The 18,869-nt window shown below is 44.3% G+C and overlaps 1 protein-coding gene across 1 annotated transcript; it reads left to right on the top strand.

Annotated features, from left to right (window-relative positions):
* Positions 1-377: 377 nt before the first annotated feature.
* Positions 378-15,826, top strand: snapc3 (small nuclear RNA activating complex, polypeptide 3). Its single transcript, XM_007891986.2, has 9 exons — positions 378-615; positions 4,557-4,631; positions 6,251-6,335; positions 7,002-7,106; positions 9,587-9,736; positions 10,924-11,006; positions 12,766-12,930; positions 14,243-14,350; positions 14,456-15,826. The coding sequence occupies exons 1-9, from the start codon at positions 392-394 to the stop codon at positions 14,601-14,603; spliced, it is 1,143 nt and encodes a 380-aa protein (XP_007890177.1). The 5' UTR covers positions 378-391; the 3' UTR covers positions 14,604-15,826.
* The last annotated feature ends 3,043 nt before the right edge of the window (positions 15,827-18,869 follow it).

Genomic DNA, 18,869 nt, shown 5'->3' with positions numbered 1-18,869 from the left:
AAAAATCAAAACGTGTCAGTGGCCCAAAGTCCACCGATCACGAGCTCCAAACCAGCCCGATATAATGCATCGCCTCCTGTGTGCGGAAGAGTGACCGATTTAGGTTGGCGCTTTTGAAGCTCTGTAAGAAAAGGACATTTTTTTTTAAAAAAAGTTTCACCGGTTTACATTAAAAGTTTTAAAAATGAGGCGCCCGCCCACAGGCGGTTTTCACGCACAATAACGACCAAAAAAAAACCGCCCCCAAAACCCGCCCAACCTGGTCAGAGAATGCGGGTGGCGCGGGGCCTTCTGGGCGGTGTAGTTCTCAGTCCCGGAACTGCAGTGACGACAGAGGAAGCGAATACTACAGCTCCCAGAGTGCGCGGCGCGGCGCGGCGCGGGCGGCCCCATGGCGACCGGCAGCGAATGGAGGAACCGCTGCCCCGAGTACGAGCCGAGTGGGGTCATCAGCCGCCTGGTCAGCGTGGCCTCGGTCAGCGGCCAGTGGGCAGAGCGGCTCGACCCGGCTCACCTCGCTCTCCACCCGCAAGACGAGGAGCAGACGGACGAGCAGTTGGCAGCGCAGCTCGGGCTGTCCGAGGAGACCCTGAGCGACCTGAGGCTCGTGTGCGGGTGAGCGACAGAGAGAGAGAGAGAGAGACCCGGGGAGAAGGAGGCAACGCAGCAACGACAACAACACGTGGCATTGGCACAGCGCCCCTCACGCCGGGAGGACGGCACAACGCCCTGCGCCTTCAGGGATTGGGACCCCGAGCTGGAGGGGGGAGCAGGGGGGGAGGGAGGGTGGGGAGCAGGGGGGGGAGGGAGGGTGGGGAGCAGGGGGGGAGCAGGGGGGGAGGGGGGGAGCAGGGGGGGGAGGGAGCAGGTGGGGAGCAGGGGGGAGGGAGGGGAGCAGGGGGGAGGGGGGGGGGCAGGGGGGAGGGGGGGAGCAGGGGGGGAGGGAGGGGAGCAGGGGGGAGCAGGGGGGGAGGGAGGGGAGCAGGGGGGGGGAGGGGGGGGAGGGAGCAGGGGGGGGAGGGGGGGGAGCAGGGGGGGAGGGGGGTGGGGAGCAGGGGGGGAGGGGCGGGGAGCAGGGAGGAGGGTGGGGAGCGGGGGAGGGAGGGTGGGGAGCGGGGGGGGGGAGGGGCGGGGAGCAGGGGGGGGAGGGGCGGGGAGCAGCGGGGGGGAGGGAGGGTGGGGAGCAGGGGGGGGAGGGAGGGGGGGGGAGCAGGGAGGGAGGGGCGGGGAGCAGGGGGGGAGGGGGGGGGGGGGGAGGGAGGGGGGGGGAGCAGGGGGGGGGGGAGGATGACGGAAGAGGAGGGTCTTGAGATGGCGAGGGAGGGAGGGGGAGGGACTGCGGGATGGTGTTCCAGAGGATGGGGGCAGAGTGGCAGAACGCCCGCCTGCCAACGACGGGGCCGGCGAGGTGGGGGGATGTGAAGCAGCCACAACCCGCTGAGCGCGCGGAGGGAGCGGGCAGGGTGGTAGGGGGTTAGGAGGTCGCAGAGGTAGAGGGGAGCAATGCCAATGGAGGGCTTTGAAGGTGAGGACCAGGATCTTGAACTGGATCCTCTGTGTGATGGGAAGACAGTGGAGTCGGGCGAGGACGGGGGTGATGACAGTCCCGGAGCCTGGTGCGGGAGAGGACACGGGCTGCAGAGTTCTGGATGATGAACTTGCATTTATACACCACCTTAACCCCCAGAGCACTTAACAGTGGAAGAGTCTCGGGGGAGGGAGGAGGTGACCCTAAGAACGGGTCGAAGAGGATTTTTTTTGTGATCAGGCGGGTGTCAGACACAGGCGGAAACCCATCCCTATGCTTAAGAGTATCCAAACCAAACTGAGAATTCCATACTTCCCACCTACACATAGAAATCCCAGAGACAGATTGTTGGAATGGAATGCGTATTGTCTTCCTGGAAGGGGACATGGGGTGGGGGGGGGGGCGGGGGGTGTGGAGGAGAACGATGCAGCCATGCAGATGTTTTCAATTTTTGAGGCAAAGAAGTCTAGGACCTCTTCGCACAAGGTGTTTGATTTGAGGATAGAGGCAGCTTAAGGGGGTGGACTGAGGAAGTGATGGACGGTGGAAAACTGTCTTTGGGTTGTTTTTGGCCTCCGGGATGACTTTGATTTGGGGCTGAGGAAGAGAGAGGCAGTAGGTGCAAAGGTGCTCGAGCCACAGATGACGGTGAATTGTGAAGCCCCATTTCTGCCATCTGCGTTTGAGCATCCGGGATTAGGTTTTAAGTGAGTGGGGATGACTGTTGTACCAGGGTGAGCGAGTTGATTTGGAAACAGCCCTGGATTTCAGAGGAGCCAGGGAATTAAAAGTTGTGGTCATTCAGCAGCTTAATGGCTGCATCAGGATCACTGCGGGTGGACGGCCCGAGGGAGAATAGGTCTGAGGAAGAGAGGGCACGTGTGTGGGACTCAGGGGGAAGCTTTTTCCAGGGGCGGGAAAAGATGGTGGAGACTTGGAAGAGGGGAGGGGGATGCGAGAGAAGAGGGAGATGAGGAAGTGGTCCGAGATGGCCTTGTCTGTAATGGACAGGTCAGAAATGTCAAGGCTGTGTGTGATGACGAGGTCGAGTGGGTGGCCATGGTTGTGGGTCGGCGAGTTGTTGTGGAGGGTGAGGTTTATGGAGGAGAGGAGGGCAGTGAAATCCGAGGAGGTGATGCAAGAGGAGTTAATGTTGAAACACCCATTATGAGCAGGTGTTCAGTGCAGAGGGACAGGGATGAGAGGAGAGAGGAGATGTCAGTGAGGAAGGAGCCAGGAGGTTTGGGGAGTGGTAAACTAGGAGAATTTTGAGAGAGAGAGTGGAGGGATGGTAGAGGGTGAGATGCTCAAAGGAGGAGAAATAGCCAGAGGAATAGGGGGATAGACTAAGGGAAGCTTGGGAAATGATGGCCACACCGCCTCCATGTAGGTGGGGCGGGGGATGTGATAAAAAGTGTAGCCAGGAGGGGAGACTTCAACAAGGGGGACGGGGTCACTGGGGGAGAGCCAGGTTTCTGTAAGCCCAAGAATATCAATGTGCTCATCCAGGATGGGGGTATGGATAGCAAGGACTTTATTGGAGAGGGAACAGACATTTTGAAGGGAAATGCAGATAGGTTTACTGGTGGGGGGACGGTGATGGGGAGAGCGGTATAGGGAGGAAATTGGGGTCGTGGGGGAGAAATGACCGTGGAGTTTGAGGAGGTGGGGAGAGTTGGAGAGGGTATGGATGGGAGGGAAGGGGTGTTTGTCTTTCGAAGGTGGTTGGTGCAGAGAGAGTGAGCGATGGCAATTGGGGCGGCTGCTCTGGAACAACCAACCCCGGGAGTCAGGATGGGCCTGGCGGAGGATGCTCAGGCTGGAGCAGAGGGGGGCAATGGTGGGGTCCAGGAGAGAGACAAGGGGAGGAGGGCGGTGGGAGAGAAGGACAGTATGGTCGTAGCGGAGTGTGGGGGAGGAGGAGCAGGAATATGTTTAGAGGGAGCGTCTCAGGTCGGGGCGGCAGCCAAAACACACGTGCAGAGACCTGGAGTGAGTGATCAGCAGGACGGGAGACAGCTCAGGAGGGGAGAGGGGGGATGGCGATCATGGCTTAGGTGTCAGAGAGAGGGAGGGCTTTCAGGGTTAACAGGAGCTGAGTGGGAACGACTCTGCCCCCAGTGACTGGTCTGTCCTTCCAAGTTCTGCCGTGAGCCAGGGTGGCTGTGCTGTCATCAGCAGTGCCCTGGAATACTGCGGTGGGAATGCTCTCATGCACTTCACGCTAAACTGGGTTGCCCACAGCGAATCTCGCTGGGAGTTCCTGGTACCTCGTGAGGACTCAAATCCACGTTTGTCGGAGAGAAGGAGACCCAAGGGGAGAAAGAGACCCAGGGATAGAGAGTTGGGCGGCGGTGGGAGGAGAGAGAGAGACACAAGGAAGAGAAAGACACAAGGGAGAGAGAGAGCGATTAGAGAGCGATCGAGCGGGAACTCAGGGAGCAGTTAAGTGTCAGGGCCAGTAGAGTTGCAGGAGGTTACAGAAGTAGGGTGGATTCGAAGAGGTATTTGAAAGTGAGGGTAACATTTTTGAAGTTGATCTGCTGGAGGATTGTTGTTGTGAATGAATTGTGAATGTAAAGCTACTCATTATGAACTAAAAGGGGTTTTGTTTTTCAAGCTATGATCAATTTGTAAGTGTCGTGAGGCTGTAATCCTAAAACAGTTACGTTTTGGGTTCAAAAAAGGATTACAGCTGTACTTAACTACACGGCATTTCCAGATTTGATGATTTGAGATTAAATTTACTGACAACGAAGAGGGTTTCTAGGGCCTAAAGTAATCCAAGCGGAACTGGACTGAGACCAGTATCTTTAGCAGCTGGTGAGTGGAAGAGTGTCTGGCATTGATCAGTGAATGTTCTCCATAATTAAAAGATGATCACTGGAAAGCATCTTGTACATTCATTAATGCTCATATTTTGTCAACACCCTTTTGTCATATTTTGTTAAGATCTTTGGATCACATTTCTATGCGTTTTCTGTTTGTTTAAATATAGCGTTTAAATTTTCTGTTTTTTAAACTATAGTGTTGATACATTGAACTGTTTAGAAGAGACCAATAGAGATGTCATCCCGGAAGACACGGACCTTGTCACATCGGGGTAGGTAATTTTATCTGTATTACCTAAATTTACAATTTAATTTAGACTTTGTATCCTAAATTTAAGTTGCAAAGAAAATTAAATTTTTTAATAGAAGAAAATTCCTGACAGCAAATAGAAAATTTAAATGTGGTCTGGACTCCCCAAAACAGCCTGTTGTGGAATCCAAAATTGACATTTTACTGCGCCTCTCTTCAAAAAATGGCTTTTCCATGAGGCAGAGTAACTTTTGATTCCTTTAGGTGTAATTGATACCAGTCTTAACTTAACGAAACAAAATATCAATTTCTCTAAGTTGTTTTCTTTCTGCCTCAGTTTGTTAATTTAGCATCTATAGTTGGATACCAGCAATTTGCTGACGTTGCGCTTGCTTGTCCAGAGCTGCTTCAGTTGGTAGGATGTGAATCCGAATCGTGAACAGGAGGACGGTGGCAGTGCTCTGACACATTTCATGCTGATCTGTGCTGCAGGCAGTCCCAAGTACCTGTTATCCACCGCGTGAAGGTGCAAACCTCCACTTGCCAAATGGCAAATAGCCAGGCTAGTGACTATTCTCCTTGGGGGAGCTAAGCAGGGTCTCTGCGGAGCTGAGCTGGCTCCAAGGTGACGCACATAGCTATGGAATGTTGGAATCAAGTCAATCTCTGTGGCAGGCACGGATCCCGAGCCAGGATCCTGGAAATGCGGAACTTAATATGCCATCCAATATGGTGATTGGTACAGTGCTGGTGCATTCATATTCAGGAGACTTTTAATTATAAAACATGGTGTATGATGTAAAACATCGCCCGGCTCCGCCACTGTCTCACACCACAGGTCACCGAAACCCTCATACATGCTTTCATTACATCGAGGCTTGACTATGCAAACTCATTGGTTGTCGGCCTCCCCAACTCCTCCCTCCCTAGGCTGCAGATCATCCAGAACTCTGCAGCCCGTGTCCTCTCCTGCGCCAGGCTCTATGACCCTATTTCCCCATCCTCGTCCGACTCCACTGGCTTCCCATCACACAGAGGATACAGTTCTCACCTTCAAAGACCTCCATGGTCTTGCTCCCCTCTACCTCTGAAACCTCCTAACTCCCTACATCCTGCTAGCTCTGTCCTCTCAGCAGGCACCGGGCCAGCTTCACATCCCCCACCTCTCTCGCCCCACTTTTGGCAGGCCTTCTGCCACTCTGCCCCCACCCTCTGAAACTCCATCCCGCAGTCCCTCCGCCTCGCTCCCTCCCTTGCCACCTTCAAGACCCATCTCAAGACCCACCTCTTCGACCATGCTTTCGATCTCCCTGCTTCCCGCCCTGCACCGACACCGACCCCCAGCTCGGGTCTGAAACTCTATTTGTCCAGCGCTTTGGGATGTCCTCCTGATGTGAAAGGCGCTATACAAATGTAATTTTGTTGTTGTTGTATGATGGAAAATATTTCCTCTGCTTAATCGGTGATGAAGTGACTACCTCTATTTATTCTATATTTAATTTTTTCTAAAAAAAGTATAATTGTTAATCCTCTGGTTAAGAAAAAAAATTACAATGGAGTAAAATTTAGTTTTGAACAAAAACCATAACTGATTAATGTTTGCAGTAAATTGACTCATCTTTTAATGTTTTTCTTGTACAGAATTCGTCGAAAAGCAATTGAAAGCCGAGAGGAACGTTTAATTTATGATCGAATTTCCAGGCAAGAGTTGTTTGATAATGAGCATGTAAGTTTTACTTGAATTTAAAGTGATCTTCAAGTTTAATTTCAGGTTGGAAATAAGGTTTTCTATTTGAATATCTCTGATTATCTGCTTACATAAGCATACCAGTTATGTAAAATGAATTTTCACAGTCTCTTTTTTGCAGTCCCTCAATTTAAATACCTATTTCCTGGAAGCAACGTTTTCCCATTTGTCAACGTATTAGGAGATGCCAGACATTAGCCCACTGGGCATCTTAGTCTTCTGTTTTTTTGTGTCTGTTAATGCGTTCAATTTGAAAAATGTGTTTATAGAGATTTCAGTTACATTAAAACTCATAGTATGTTCAGTTCTTGAATATCAGTACAAATAATTGTAAAAGAATGGCATTCATTGCCATCTTTGTGTTCAACTTCTTGTGTGTAGCAAATGTTGCTGCAATAAGGGCCCCTTTTTGAATATTGGTCTTTTCTAGAGTGAGCATTACTGAAGAAATTGAGGAGGATGCCAAGGTATTACCGCTTGGATACAAAATGGGATTTGGGAAATAATTTGGGATGTGTTAAAGAATCCTAAATCTGAAAGACAGACAACATTCAACTTATTTTAATTTTCTAGACAATGTCTTACAATTTTGTCACAGAAGGAACGCCAATTTGTTGAGCAGCTATTTGTTCTTGCACAATTCAGGAAATGCACATAGTTGGAAGGAAACCCAGTAAACCAGAAGACACTATTCAACCTGGCGAACTGATCCTTTCTGTTCATGTCTACTTCCCGATTATAGCTTTTAAGGTAAGTTTTAAGGATTATTGGACACTGTTCACTATATATTCTGGGTAGGATAAGTGCAGCATTATGTGAGTGCTTCGATACAGTCCCATTAAAACACAACAGCAGCTTGTATTTATATAGTGCCCTTCACATGGGATAAGTGTATCAGAGGGCAGAAGAATGGAGTGAGTACTTTGATACTGAGCTGAGGAAAGAAGGAAGATTGAGGCCCTCTGCCTTGCAGAGGTTCGGGCCTAAAGGTATGGTGATGAGGTGTCGGGATGTGCAGGAAGCCTGAGCTGGCTGAGCAAAGAAATGGAGGCCCTCTATGGAGAAATGGAGCATGTTGGAGAGGTAGGTAGGTGCTAGGGCATGAAGTGATTTTGCAGGTGAGTGTGAGCATCTTGAAATTGGCCATAGTTCAACAACACTACTATTACACTAACACTATGATAACACTATTATGTTGCACTGATGAGGCCTTAAAGTTAAGGCCACATGGAGTAAAGTCAGCAATTGTGTCTCGTTATCGCCTGGAATGGGATTCTGTGGATCTTAACCGCCACATCAATGTGCGAGGTTGTTGGCAGGGTAAACTTCCTCATTTATTGTGCCTTAACATTGAGATCTCATCAGTGCAACACCCTCTGTTGTACATAATTCCTATAGTGTTGAATTCTGGCCAATTTTGGGCTTTGGTGAGAGTCCTCCTGGAGCTTAGTTGAAATTGTACAGTATTTCAACATCGTGCAAAATGCAAATAGACCACAGTGCTAACCAAAATCATCTTCCATCAGGAGCTATACTTTATTGATAATATCACTCTCTGATTTTCTCTCATTTTCTCTTTCTTTCTACCTGACTCTTGATTCTATTTTTCTCAGTGTCTTTCTGTTTGCAACTTTCTTTTTGTATCTCTCTCTCTCTCTCTCGTTTTCTGATTTTCTTTTATCTTGCTCTTTGACCCTTATAAACAGTTACTCTCATACTGCTGGTTCATAATTCTGTTATGCTGGTTCTGAAAAGTCCAGCTAAATTACATTCCTAGAAAAGTAATATGCATGCACCTAACTAAAATGGTTTTTTTGCATCAGAGTCAAACCAGCAGTTTCACAGCATTCTGCAGTACAAAAAGAGAACGTAATTGAGGATACAAGCACAGCATCAACCATTGAGCTGAATTTATATGGATTTCCATTTGCATTGCTACTCTCTTTAACATTTCCTCATTTTCAGAATTGTGGCAGCAGAGAAATTAAATTAAATGAATGAATGGAGACAATAACTTGTATTAATATTGTACCCTTCACAGAGAGTAATGTCTCAGAATGCTATACAGAGATGTAATTGGAGCGGTCCCTGCAGGCATACATAAGTAGGCTTTTGAAGACAGCTGGGGTGAGATGGAGAGGTTTAGGGTGCAAGTCGCAGAGGTGAGGCATAGTGGCTGAAAGCAGGTGATGAGGCAGATGGTGGGTAGCTGGCAAGTGGAGTGAGTGAACAGAAGAGGCTGCAGAAAGTCATAGAGGTATGCAGTATAGCGAGAATGTCAGTGGATTAAAGATAACTTTATAATTGGAGAAAATACATTCATATTTCCTGATAATCTATAGAACCTTCTGCACCAGTCATTGGTAATTGACAGGACTTTCTTAGTAAGTGAATTTCCCGACTAAATTACAGTTTGCAGTGGCTTTGTTGGTTATCTGAATACCAGTATCATTCTAACTTACATTTTGATATGTTAATTGCCATTATTTAATCACTTTTTTAAAAGAAGTTGAAATTACTATTTGACAGTTTAGTACTGATTTACTATTGCATGATTAATTTACTTCAGCATTTAGTTCAAGTTTTCTTTTACCATCGAGGTGTATTTGAATATGTTCCTGAATAGATTTTAGAAAACATTGCTCAAGGATTTATTTTCTGATGCTGGTAATTTTCTTTCAGCCTACCTCTGCCCCTGAACTAAATCAATAGCAGCAGTACTATTTTGGCCTGAAATGCTGTTCAAATTGAAATGGTTAAGTAGTTGCTGAAACCTAAGCTACCAATTCTTTACAAATCCATGTGTATATGGATCGGAGTCCTGTTGCATAGTGGCGCTCTCATTGCAAGCAAGAGGACCCGGTTTCAATTCTTGGGTAGGGTGAAACCTTAGACAAGTTTCCTTACTCCACACGCCTCTGTTTACCTAACAGTAAGTAGGAACCCAGTTGTTAGTCGATTGGCGGATCACTTTCTGGGGATAATAATCCCTTCAAAAAAATACAAAATATAATAATTTGGTCACTCAATCCATGATTGTTTGTGGGACACTGGTCTGCATAATTGTCCGCTGCGTTTTGTAAACTTTACAGTATATTCTGTGAAGCGCTTTGAGACTTCTCAACAATATAAGGCGCTATATTAAATGCAAGAATTATTATATAGATGAAATAGTGAGTGGATTGTGTTCAAAAAATTATGATTGAAATGTTGACCTTATTTTCTGGCAGCATAAAGAAGTAAAGCCCTACCTAACCATGCTGGTGTTGGGCAGTCAGAAACTGACTGATCTGAGGGATGCCATCAAGTGCGTTAGTGATCTTCAGATTGGTGGAGAATTCAGTAGTACTCCAGACCTAGCTCCTGAACATGTCAGCAAGGTACGTTTTGTTTGCAGCCATGCCTCGGCATCAAGATACACCTTCAATATTGGGATTTTTCCTTTTTTTTCGTAAACCATTACGCTGATCAGCAGTAAACTCAGTTACAAAGATGCAACAATATGTTTAGTTTATCTGTGAAGAGAATAATAAGCTGTGATACTTGTTATAAAAAGTGAAGAACAAAATCGTTTATAACACAATCACTGTGGAGGATTGTCTTGAGTGTATTTGGTAAAGAGACGCAAGGTATCCTGTAGAAGCAGAAAGCAGTAAAGAACATTTATGTTTCCTGTGCAAACCCCTGTCTAAGTCATGGAATAGATTGGCAAAGCGGAGGTGTTTTTCCAATGTGACATCTGATAGATACAAGGATTGTACATCTATTGACGGTTTATTTTGTTTACAAAAAGTACTGAATATTTTATGAAGTGGAACATATAATAATCACTTTACGAAATTTGAGTTGACAGACCTCTATGGAGTCACAGAAAGCTACAAAAGCTGTGTTATACAATAATTGTAAACATGTCTTTTTACAGATTATTACTTCTGGTAGTAACTTTTATTTAGGTCTTAACCTGTACTTCTAGAAGTATCAGGTTATTCTGTTTATCTATTCTGCTGTTTATTTTAAACAATATGGAATCCTTTAGCTCAGTGTTTAGAGCACTCTCCTCACAAGCAAGAGGACCTGGGTTCAATTCCTGGGCAGGGTGAAACATTAGGCAAATTTCCTTATTCCACACGCCTTTGTTAAAAAATAATTTGGTCACTCAATCCATGGCTGTTTGTGGGACATTGCTGTGCACAATTAGTTGCTGTGTTTCGCCCACAAAATATACATTCACTTTACAGTATATTTTGTGAAGCGCTTTGAGACGTCTCGAAGACATGATAAGGCGCTTTATCAAAGGCAAGGATTATTCTTAAAATATTTTGCGTTTACAATTCTATGAACAAAATTCATTGCCAATAAATGCAAACAGCAATTTTAGCAAAGTTATAAATTGTGATGTAATTCACAGGGGAGAGAGATCAGGTGGCTTCACAATAACCAGAACTTGTAATGATGTATTGAGAAGATCTGCATTTAGCTGGTGAAAACTTTACTGCCTGCTGTTTGTATTGAATTAAAAATTAATAAATAAGACTAATAAATATCATGTTTCCCCCTTTTCTGGTAGGATTTATACAAGTCTGCTTTTTTCTTCTTTGAAGATACCTTCTATAATGATATGAGATACCCAGAGTGCAGAAATCTGAGCAGGTACAGTGGAGAACTCAGTCATAGAATGGGTTATTCATGAATGCCTTTCCAGCACTCTTTATGGACCCATTTGCTTGAAGAGTAATGTGCTCGGTATTTATGTGATAATTTTACCTTTAAGCGTGGAACAACTTGTTGGCATGTCTGTCTTAATAAAGTAATTGAAACAGGTTTAATCTTAGGCCAGTTGGGTTTTCAGGTAAATTTGGGAATTCTCATTGTGGAAAATATTTGATATGCCAACATCTGACTGGATGTGGATTGATGCCCTCAAGCTGTGCTACCAGTGTACCTTAACCAAAAACACTGCTGATTGGATACTTCTGCTGTATTGAGGTGTATTTACATTTCATGTAACAGACATCCCATTATTCTCTGATCACAGTAAGTTTTGTACTCCACAGGGATTTTGGTTAGATCTCCTTTCATTAAAGTGTAGCTGCCTGTTTAATACTAAAATCTGGGTAGTTGTCTACATTGAACAGAAATTAATTTACATCTCTTAAAGTTGCTTAGGAAAGTGTGCCATCAGAAATAAAAAATCATATGCTGAAGATCAGTTTTCAACTGAAAGAGAAAAGACGGTTAACATTTCCAGCAGAAAGAACTTGTCGGATCTCCTGAGGAGAGTACTGATACGTGCACATTCTTCCAGGATATTTTACTCGATGCATCAGGTCTTCCTTATTCTCAAAGGGTATTTATAAAATAATCTTGCGTATTAAATTTTTGAGAATATTTGGAAAAAAACAAAAATAGCTTCTCCACAATGTATGGTATTTGCTGATTAGCAGTGATTTTGTATTACTGCCGTCTTTTTAATTTTACAGAATTGTCACAGATAAGGATGTTGCTGATCATTTAAAAAAGCATAAATATGGCCTCACCTGTGGCCACATTTGTAAACTTCATAAGTGAGCCAGTAGATACGAATTAACTTCATTGTGCCTAGTGGATGAATGCACCGTGTCGTAAAGACCATAGGGTTACAGGTTGAATTTCTGTCTGAACTGGCTGATGGCCGCAGTGCTCCATTATTAGGAAGAGAAAATCAATGAGCTGCTGCTTCTGGTAGCTGTGCAGAAACCTTGGAGAAAGCTGGTTGTCCATTGGTTGAGGATCATGTTGTGCTTGAATATGATGCCATTTCTTCTTGGTTAAATATCCTGCTAACAGCCTTCTCAATATAGGAATCGGTTTGTCATTAGGTGGTGAGGGGAGAAAATTAGTTTAGAAAAATAATTAAATCAACTTAAATAAAGCAGCTAGGCAATATAGATCATGACAGGCTGTTCCAATTTGTCCAGAATAGTAAAACCAGAGGATACTGCCTGTGATTGAAGGGGGGTAAATTCAGAACAATTCTACACAAACACTATTTCAAGTGAGTGAACAGTGAACCTGTGGAACAGGCTCCCTAGGGAGACGGTTGAAACAGGAAGTGTTGATTCTTTCAATCACAGGTTAGATAGTTTTCTTTTAGAAAATAACATAATGGGATATAGTTTGGGACATATGTGCATGCGACCACCAGGAAGGTGGAAAGCGAACTAGAGGACCTTGGTCTTTTTTCATCTAGCATTTCTTATGTTATATAATGACTGGTTGCAATAACTCACTGGCCAATGCACATTTCTTCCATTTAAACATAAATGGCTTTGCATACGGTTCCAAGCTGCTCCAATCTGATTTACTGATGCAGAGTAATTCCTGCTGAGTACAGCACTGCCTTCTGATAGCTCGGTATGTTCTCCTTTAGAACAATCACTGAATGGGCAGAATCCCATGATCGAGGATATGGGAACTTTAAAATGGCCAAGATGGAGGACCGCACGTTCAACGATATGTGGATTAAAATTGGGTGTCCCTATTTGTATTGTCACCAGGGAGACTGTGAACACCTTATCATCATTACAGACATCAGGTAATGTAATGCACCTTGCTAACAGTGAATTCCAGTTGCTCATAAGTAGGCACACCAGGACAATTTTAAAAGGCATTTAGATAATCAACTGCATGTGGAGTCCTGTAGCTCAGTGGTTAGAGCACTCGATTTGCAAGTGAGAGACCTGGGTTCGATTCCCGGCAGGGTGAAACTTGGGTAAGTTTCCTTACTGCATACGCCTGATAATAATCCCTCAAAAAAAAATTGGTCCTTTCAATCCACGATTGTTTGTGGGACTCTGCTGTGCGCAATTGGCTGCCTGATTTCGCCCACTAATATACAGTCCATTCACTTTACAGTCTATTCTGTGAAGCGCTTTGAGGCGTCTAGAAGATGTGAAAAGCACTATATCAAATGCAAGGATTATTATTATTATTATTATCTGATTACTTCCAAACTGAAGTATGGGCAGCTGTGAACAGTCGAATCTGTTGAAGCACCACCCCCTGTTCACAACCACCCTGGGTCAGCCTGTTTCGCACACTAATGAACTTGACATTTGCCACCCTTATATAAAGGTCACTTTAGCCCAGTTCCCTGAGATTATTGAAGAGAGGTTTGACTGTATTTCTTAATTGTGCAATAATTAAGAGACCTACATATGCAAAAGTATTTATGTGATGCTTACTTGTGGAGCCAGTGTTGGACACCTATGTCTTGTTCCTCCCCCTTCCAACTATCCTTCAAACCTTACCCCCTTCAAATCTCACAAGCTCTCCTCGCCTCCACAATGTCGTACACCACTACCTCTCCCCAGGCTGGTGAGACCCTCACTTTTCAACACTTCTAGGCATGATTATTTGACTGTCCTCACAAGATTCCCAGCTCCTGACACAAGGTGTGGACCATCCAGAATTTTGCAGCTTGTGTCATCATTTCCCACCAGGCTATGAGCTCGCTTAACTCCACTGATGCACTAGCCTCAGCAAATCAAATTCAAGATTTTAGTCTTTACTTTCAAATGCCACCATAGCTTTTCTCCACCTTACCTCCGCGACCCAGCAACTTTACTATCCTTGCCACTCCTTCCAATCAGCACACATTCATCCATGCCTTCAACAACCACCTAAAGTACTTTCACTTTCAGCCATTTTACCCTCCTCTCCAAAGCTCAGGCTCCCAGTCAGTTGTCCGAAGTGCTTTGAGGAGTCATCCTAACCTGAAAGCTATTATATAAATTTGTTGTGGTTGGTGTCCCCATTGTCCTCAAATAATATCCTTACAATTCTTGCATGAAGAACCAAACTGAACTAAGCACTGATACTGTCCTGTTAATTATTTTCTTTGATAGACTTGCGCATCGTGATGACTGCCTAGATAAAACATTGTACCCTTGTGTAATCAGAAAACCCTGGTTTCGGACACGAAAGTGCTCTGTCTGCAAGTTATATATAGTTAGGTAAGTAATATTCTGTATCATAATATATTTTGTTGACCACGTTCTGTAGCGTTTTCCCGGTGGAGAGGAGGAAATAAATAGTAAAAACACTTTTTTTCTCTTTAGGTGGGTGACGAACAATGATTCTTTTGCCCCAGATGATCCATCCTACTTTTGCAATGTTTGCTTCAAGATGCTTCACTATGACACTGATGGGAATAAAATGGGAGAATTCTTAGCATATCCCTATGTTGATCCAGGAATGTTTAATTAAGAGCTATGTTAAGAGTCTATATTTTAATATTTTCTGTTGAGTGCTGAATTCTGAATATCTGTTCCATAATTTTATCAGAAGCATCTGTTTTTGGCCCTGCTTTAAATGCAAGGCAAAAAGTGGCCACGGCAGTGTAATTTGAGGCCGGTCAGACTAGCTTTGGAACTAGTATCTGTCATCAGCAATGTTGTCAGACTTGTTGTTCACTCCCAGTTGAGCGTGTTTTTATTGTACTGGACGGGGAAAAAACGTCTTTGGGCGGGTGCCTAATTTTTAATTTAAAGCGGCAAAATGTTTTTTTTTCTGTATGGAGACCTTTTCTTACAGTTTCAAAAACCCTTACCTAAATTGGCCACTCTGCTATCCATAGTAAGCAATGCAGACTGTTGGGCTACTGTGGGCTTTGTATTTGGTTGACTTTGGGCTATAAAAGTCGGATCTTATGGCAGTCAGTCAAATACTGCACCAACTCCTCCACAGATGAAACAGACATTTCACCTGTTCTTTTGTACAAAGGTGGGTTGCTCACATGGTATAGATGAGGAATTCAGCCCTCACTCTTTGAATTTCAATGTTGAGAAATAAGTACCATGTCTTAAAAATATCATCTTTTGGAGGGGTGGAGGGGGTAAAGTGCCCTCAGGCGTTGAACTGACCTCTGAGGTGATAATTGGGCCTGCAGTAATCCAAGCTATTATTGGTTGACCAGTCTGTCTGGCTCAATGGTGGGACTTGGAGGAGGTGCAAACAGATCCTCGGTCCTTCAAACATGAATAGGTTGGATCCCCCTGTGTTCCAGTAAATTAACTGATGGCTGGATTGCAGGATGCCTACTGTCCAGGTTAATGCAACATGTGCCTTCATACTTAACCTTATTCCCACTGTGATATAAGAAATGAATAAGTTAAATGAAGCTGAAGATTTTGGACATAGTATAACTTTTTTAATAAAAAAACTCCCAAGAAGCTGTGGCTTCTTCAGATATTGGAAAGATGGAGTTAAATATTGCCATTGTTACCAACCAAACTCACGTTGCATAAACTCAAATGTAGGCATTGTAGAACCATCTAGTGGTGGTAGATCAGTATTACAAACCTGCTCAGTCCCCAGGTCTCACTGCCTTGGAAAAATAGTATATTTATACTGATTCATAGTATAATTTCTAAGATTGTAATGACATATTTATCTCCACTGCTGAAATTCATTAAAATTATGTGAAAGGACATTATACTCATCTTTGTGTGAATACTCGCAACTATTCCCATCGTTTAAGGCCACAGTGGCATAACTAAAGTTATATAATAACCCAGAGTATAATTCAGTAAGATGGATGGCAGTCAACAAATGTAATAAGTACAACTTATTGTACTTGTGGAGTCCTGTAGCTCAGTGGTTAGAGCACTCGCTTTGCAAGCGAGAGACCTGAGTTCAATTCCAGGCACAGGACGAAACCTTGGGCAAGTTTCCTTACTCCACACACCTAATAATAATCCCTCCAAAACCAAAAACAATAATTAAATTGGTCATTTTCAATCTACGACTGTTTGTGGGACATTGCTGTGTGCAATTGGCTGCCGCGTTCGCCCACAAATATACAGTCAATTCACTTTACAGTATGTGCTGTGAAGCGCTTTGGGACGTCCTCCTGACGTGAAAAGTGCTATATCAAATGCAAGGATTATTATTATTATTATAACTTGATCTTCATGATGTTGTTTGAATTGTACTTTAACTGCAGTAAAACTTACTAAATAATTTTTTCAAAAGCCTTAATTGTACTTTTATACAAAACATTTATACAAAGATTTGTTTATTAGCTATACCACTTGTACAATCCAAATATGCTGTGGAATGTTAAAACAACTCCCTTCTACTAACTTATAGAGATACTGTATTGGGAGGGTCATATGAGTGGCAGTAGAGCTTTTCTTCATTAAGTTTAAGATGGAAACTTGGCAGCATTCATTCTTGGCTCTTTCTCAAAAGAAGGTGGGTTTCAGTGCTGTTAGTAGATGAGATCATAGCCTCACTCAACATAAAATCGCTACTCAGTAGCTACTGGAAACAAGACACTGCTCCAACACAGATTTAGCTAGATTAGCCACCAGCCGAGCTGATACTCAGTTCAGTACTGGGAGAGTGCAGTAATGATGGGAGGCATCCTTCAGATAACTTACATTTGGCATAATCCCAAACATCATCAGGACACTCAGTGCTTTACAAGATATACTGGTAAAGCGCAGTGATTATTTTGTAAGTGAAACCAGACACCAATTTTTTTTAGACAGCAATATCTCACAAACAGCCATGAAATGAATGCCGAATTTTATTTGGGGAATTATTGGCCAGGACACTGGGTATCCCTTCTTTTCAAATAGTGCCATAGGATCTTCAACATCCATCCACCTGAACAGGCAGACAGGACCTTGGTTTAACGTCTCAAAGGATAGTACCTCTGGTAATGCAACACTGTCCTGGCTCAAATAGTTTTCCTTCACTAATCTAACTGTCCCAACAATATTCCTAAAAGTATGGCTGTATCTATATCATTCTACTAGCCCTGAATCAATTTTCAGAATTTGTCCAGCTTCCATTTGAAACCCTTGCTCTTACCATCTGTGCTGGTCATTTTCTTCCACATGCCAACCACCCTTTTATTGAAAATTAAGCTTGTGATTAAACAGTTAACTTTAAAATCTCAGATAATGTAGCAATTTAAGTATTTAAACCTTAGACTGGACAATATACAGTGCCAATAAAAGTTGAATACAGTATCTCAAAGGTTATTCAGTCAGACTGAGCTCAAATGTGAATGAAGTTGAGTATTATTTGTTTGCTGGTCACAGAAATTGATTATCAAGGCTTCACGTTTTGCTAAAGAAACATTCAAACAAGGCAGTACCTACTTAGTAGCCTGTTCAAGTGGATGGTAAAGGCACAATCCCATAGATTAAAATTGGTCATTCACTTCAAGGTTGTTTGTGGGACTTACCTTACGCAAAATTTGCTGTGTTTGCCCACAAATAAAGTGAATGACTAATCCACAACAGTAGATCCAGTGAAGCACTTTGGGATAGCCTGACATGAAAGCCACAGAAGAGGAACGGTAGGGAGGTGCCAGGAAGTGAATGGATTTGAACACGAGAGTGAAGATCTTCAAGTCAATCCATTCAGCGATGGGGAACCAGTGGAGCCTGGCCAGAACTGATGAGATGTGGGTCCGGGTCAGTATGTGGGCTGGAGTTCTGAATGAGCTGGATCTTGTGAACGGTGGAGCTGGGGAGACTGGCAAGGTGGTGGGAGTAAGCCAGACGGGAGGTGACAAACACATGCAAGAGGGTTTCAGCTGCATTTGGAGTAAGGTAAGGTAGGAGGCAGGCAATGTGGCACAGGTGAAAAAAAACAGTCCTATTCAGGGACTGGATGTGGGAGAGGAAGGACAGTTGGGGGTCAAACCAGACATCTACGTTGTGCACTGGTTCGGTGAGTCTGAGGGAGAGCCTAGAGAGGTTGAGGAGTTTAGATTCGTAGGAGTGAAGATGTTGACGGGAACCAAGTATGGCTTCCATCTTGTGCATATTCAGCTGCAGGAAGTTTACACTCATCCAGGCCCTGATGTCTGCCAGACAAGTTAATAGAACATTGGCGGACCTGGAGTTGGTACTGGAGGAAGCAAAGTAGATTTGTGTCATCCGCATATATATGGCGGTGAATCGTGAGGCTGGATTTCTGCCATGTGTTTATTTTGAGTGAGCGGGGATGACTGTTGTACCAGTGGGAGTTGGTGGGTTTGTAAACAGCCCTGGACTTTGGGGGAGCCAGGGAATTGGAGAGACGGTCATTCAGCAGCTTGATGGCTGCATCAGGATAATAATAATAACCCTTGCATTTGATATAGCGCTTTTCATATCTTCTAGACGTCTCAAAGCACTTCACAGAATATGCTGTAAAGTGAATTGACCGTATATTTGTGGGCGAAAAGCGGCAGCCATTTGCACACAGCAGTGTCCCACAAACAGTCGTGGATTGAAAATGATAAATTTATTATTATTTTGTTTTGGAGGGATTATTATTAGGATCACTGCAGGTGGAGGGCCAGAAAGAGAGGAGGTCTGAGGAAGAGAGGGCATTTGTGTCGGACTCAGGGGAAAGCTTTTTCCAGGGTTGGAAAGAGATGGTGTGGAAGGCTTGGAAGAGAGGGGGTGTGGGAGAAGAGGGAGATGAGGAAGTGGTCCAAGATGGCCTTGTCCCTGATAGACAACAAGA

Source organism: Callorhinchus milii, unplaced genomic scaffold (assembly GCF_018977255.1).
Source record: "Callorhinchus milii isolate IMCB2004 unplaced genomic scaffold, IMCB_Cmil_1.0 Scaffold1, whole genome shotgun sequence".
NCBI classification, from domain to species: domain Eukaryota; kingdom Metazoa; phylum Chordata; class Chondrichthyes; order Chimaeriformes; family Callorhinchidae; genus Callorhinchus; species Callorhinchus milii.
Note: the sequence above shows the minus strand (reverse complement) of the source record. Positions and strands in the feature narration are given on the sequence as shown.

What these genes read in the sequence shown, in the direction of transcription:
- snapc3 (XM_007891986.2), top strand. Translation starts at nt 392, where the DNA reads ATGGCGACCGGCAGCGAATGGAGGAACCGCTGCCCCGAGTACGAGCCG. An exon ending in AGTTGTTTGATAATGAGCAT is followed by an intron (nt 6,336 to 7,001) that starts GTAAGTTTTACT and finishes TGCACAATTCAG; the next exon opens with GAAATGCACATAGTTGGAAG. An exon ending in GAGTGCAGAAATCTGAGCAG is followed by an intron (nt 11,007 to 12,765) that starts GTACAGTGGAGA and finishes GTTCTCCTTTAG; the next exon opens with AACAATCACTGAATGGGCAG.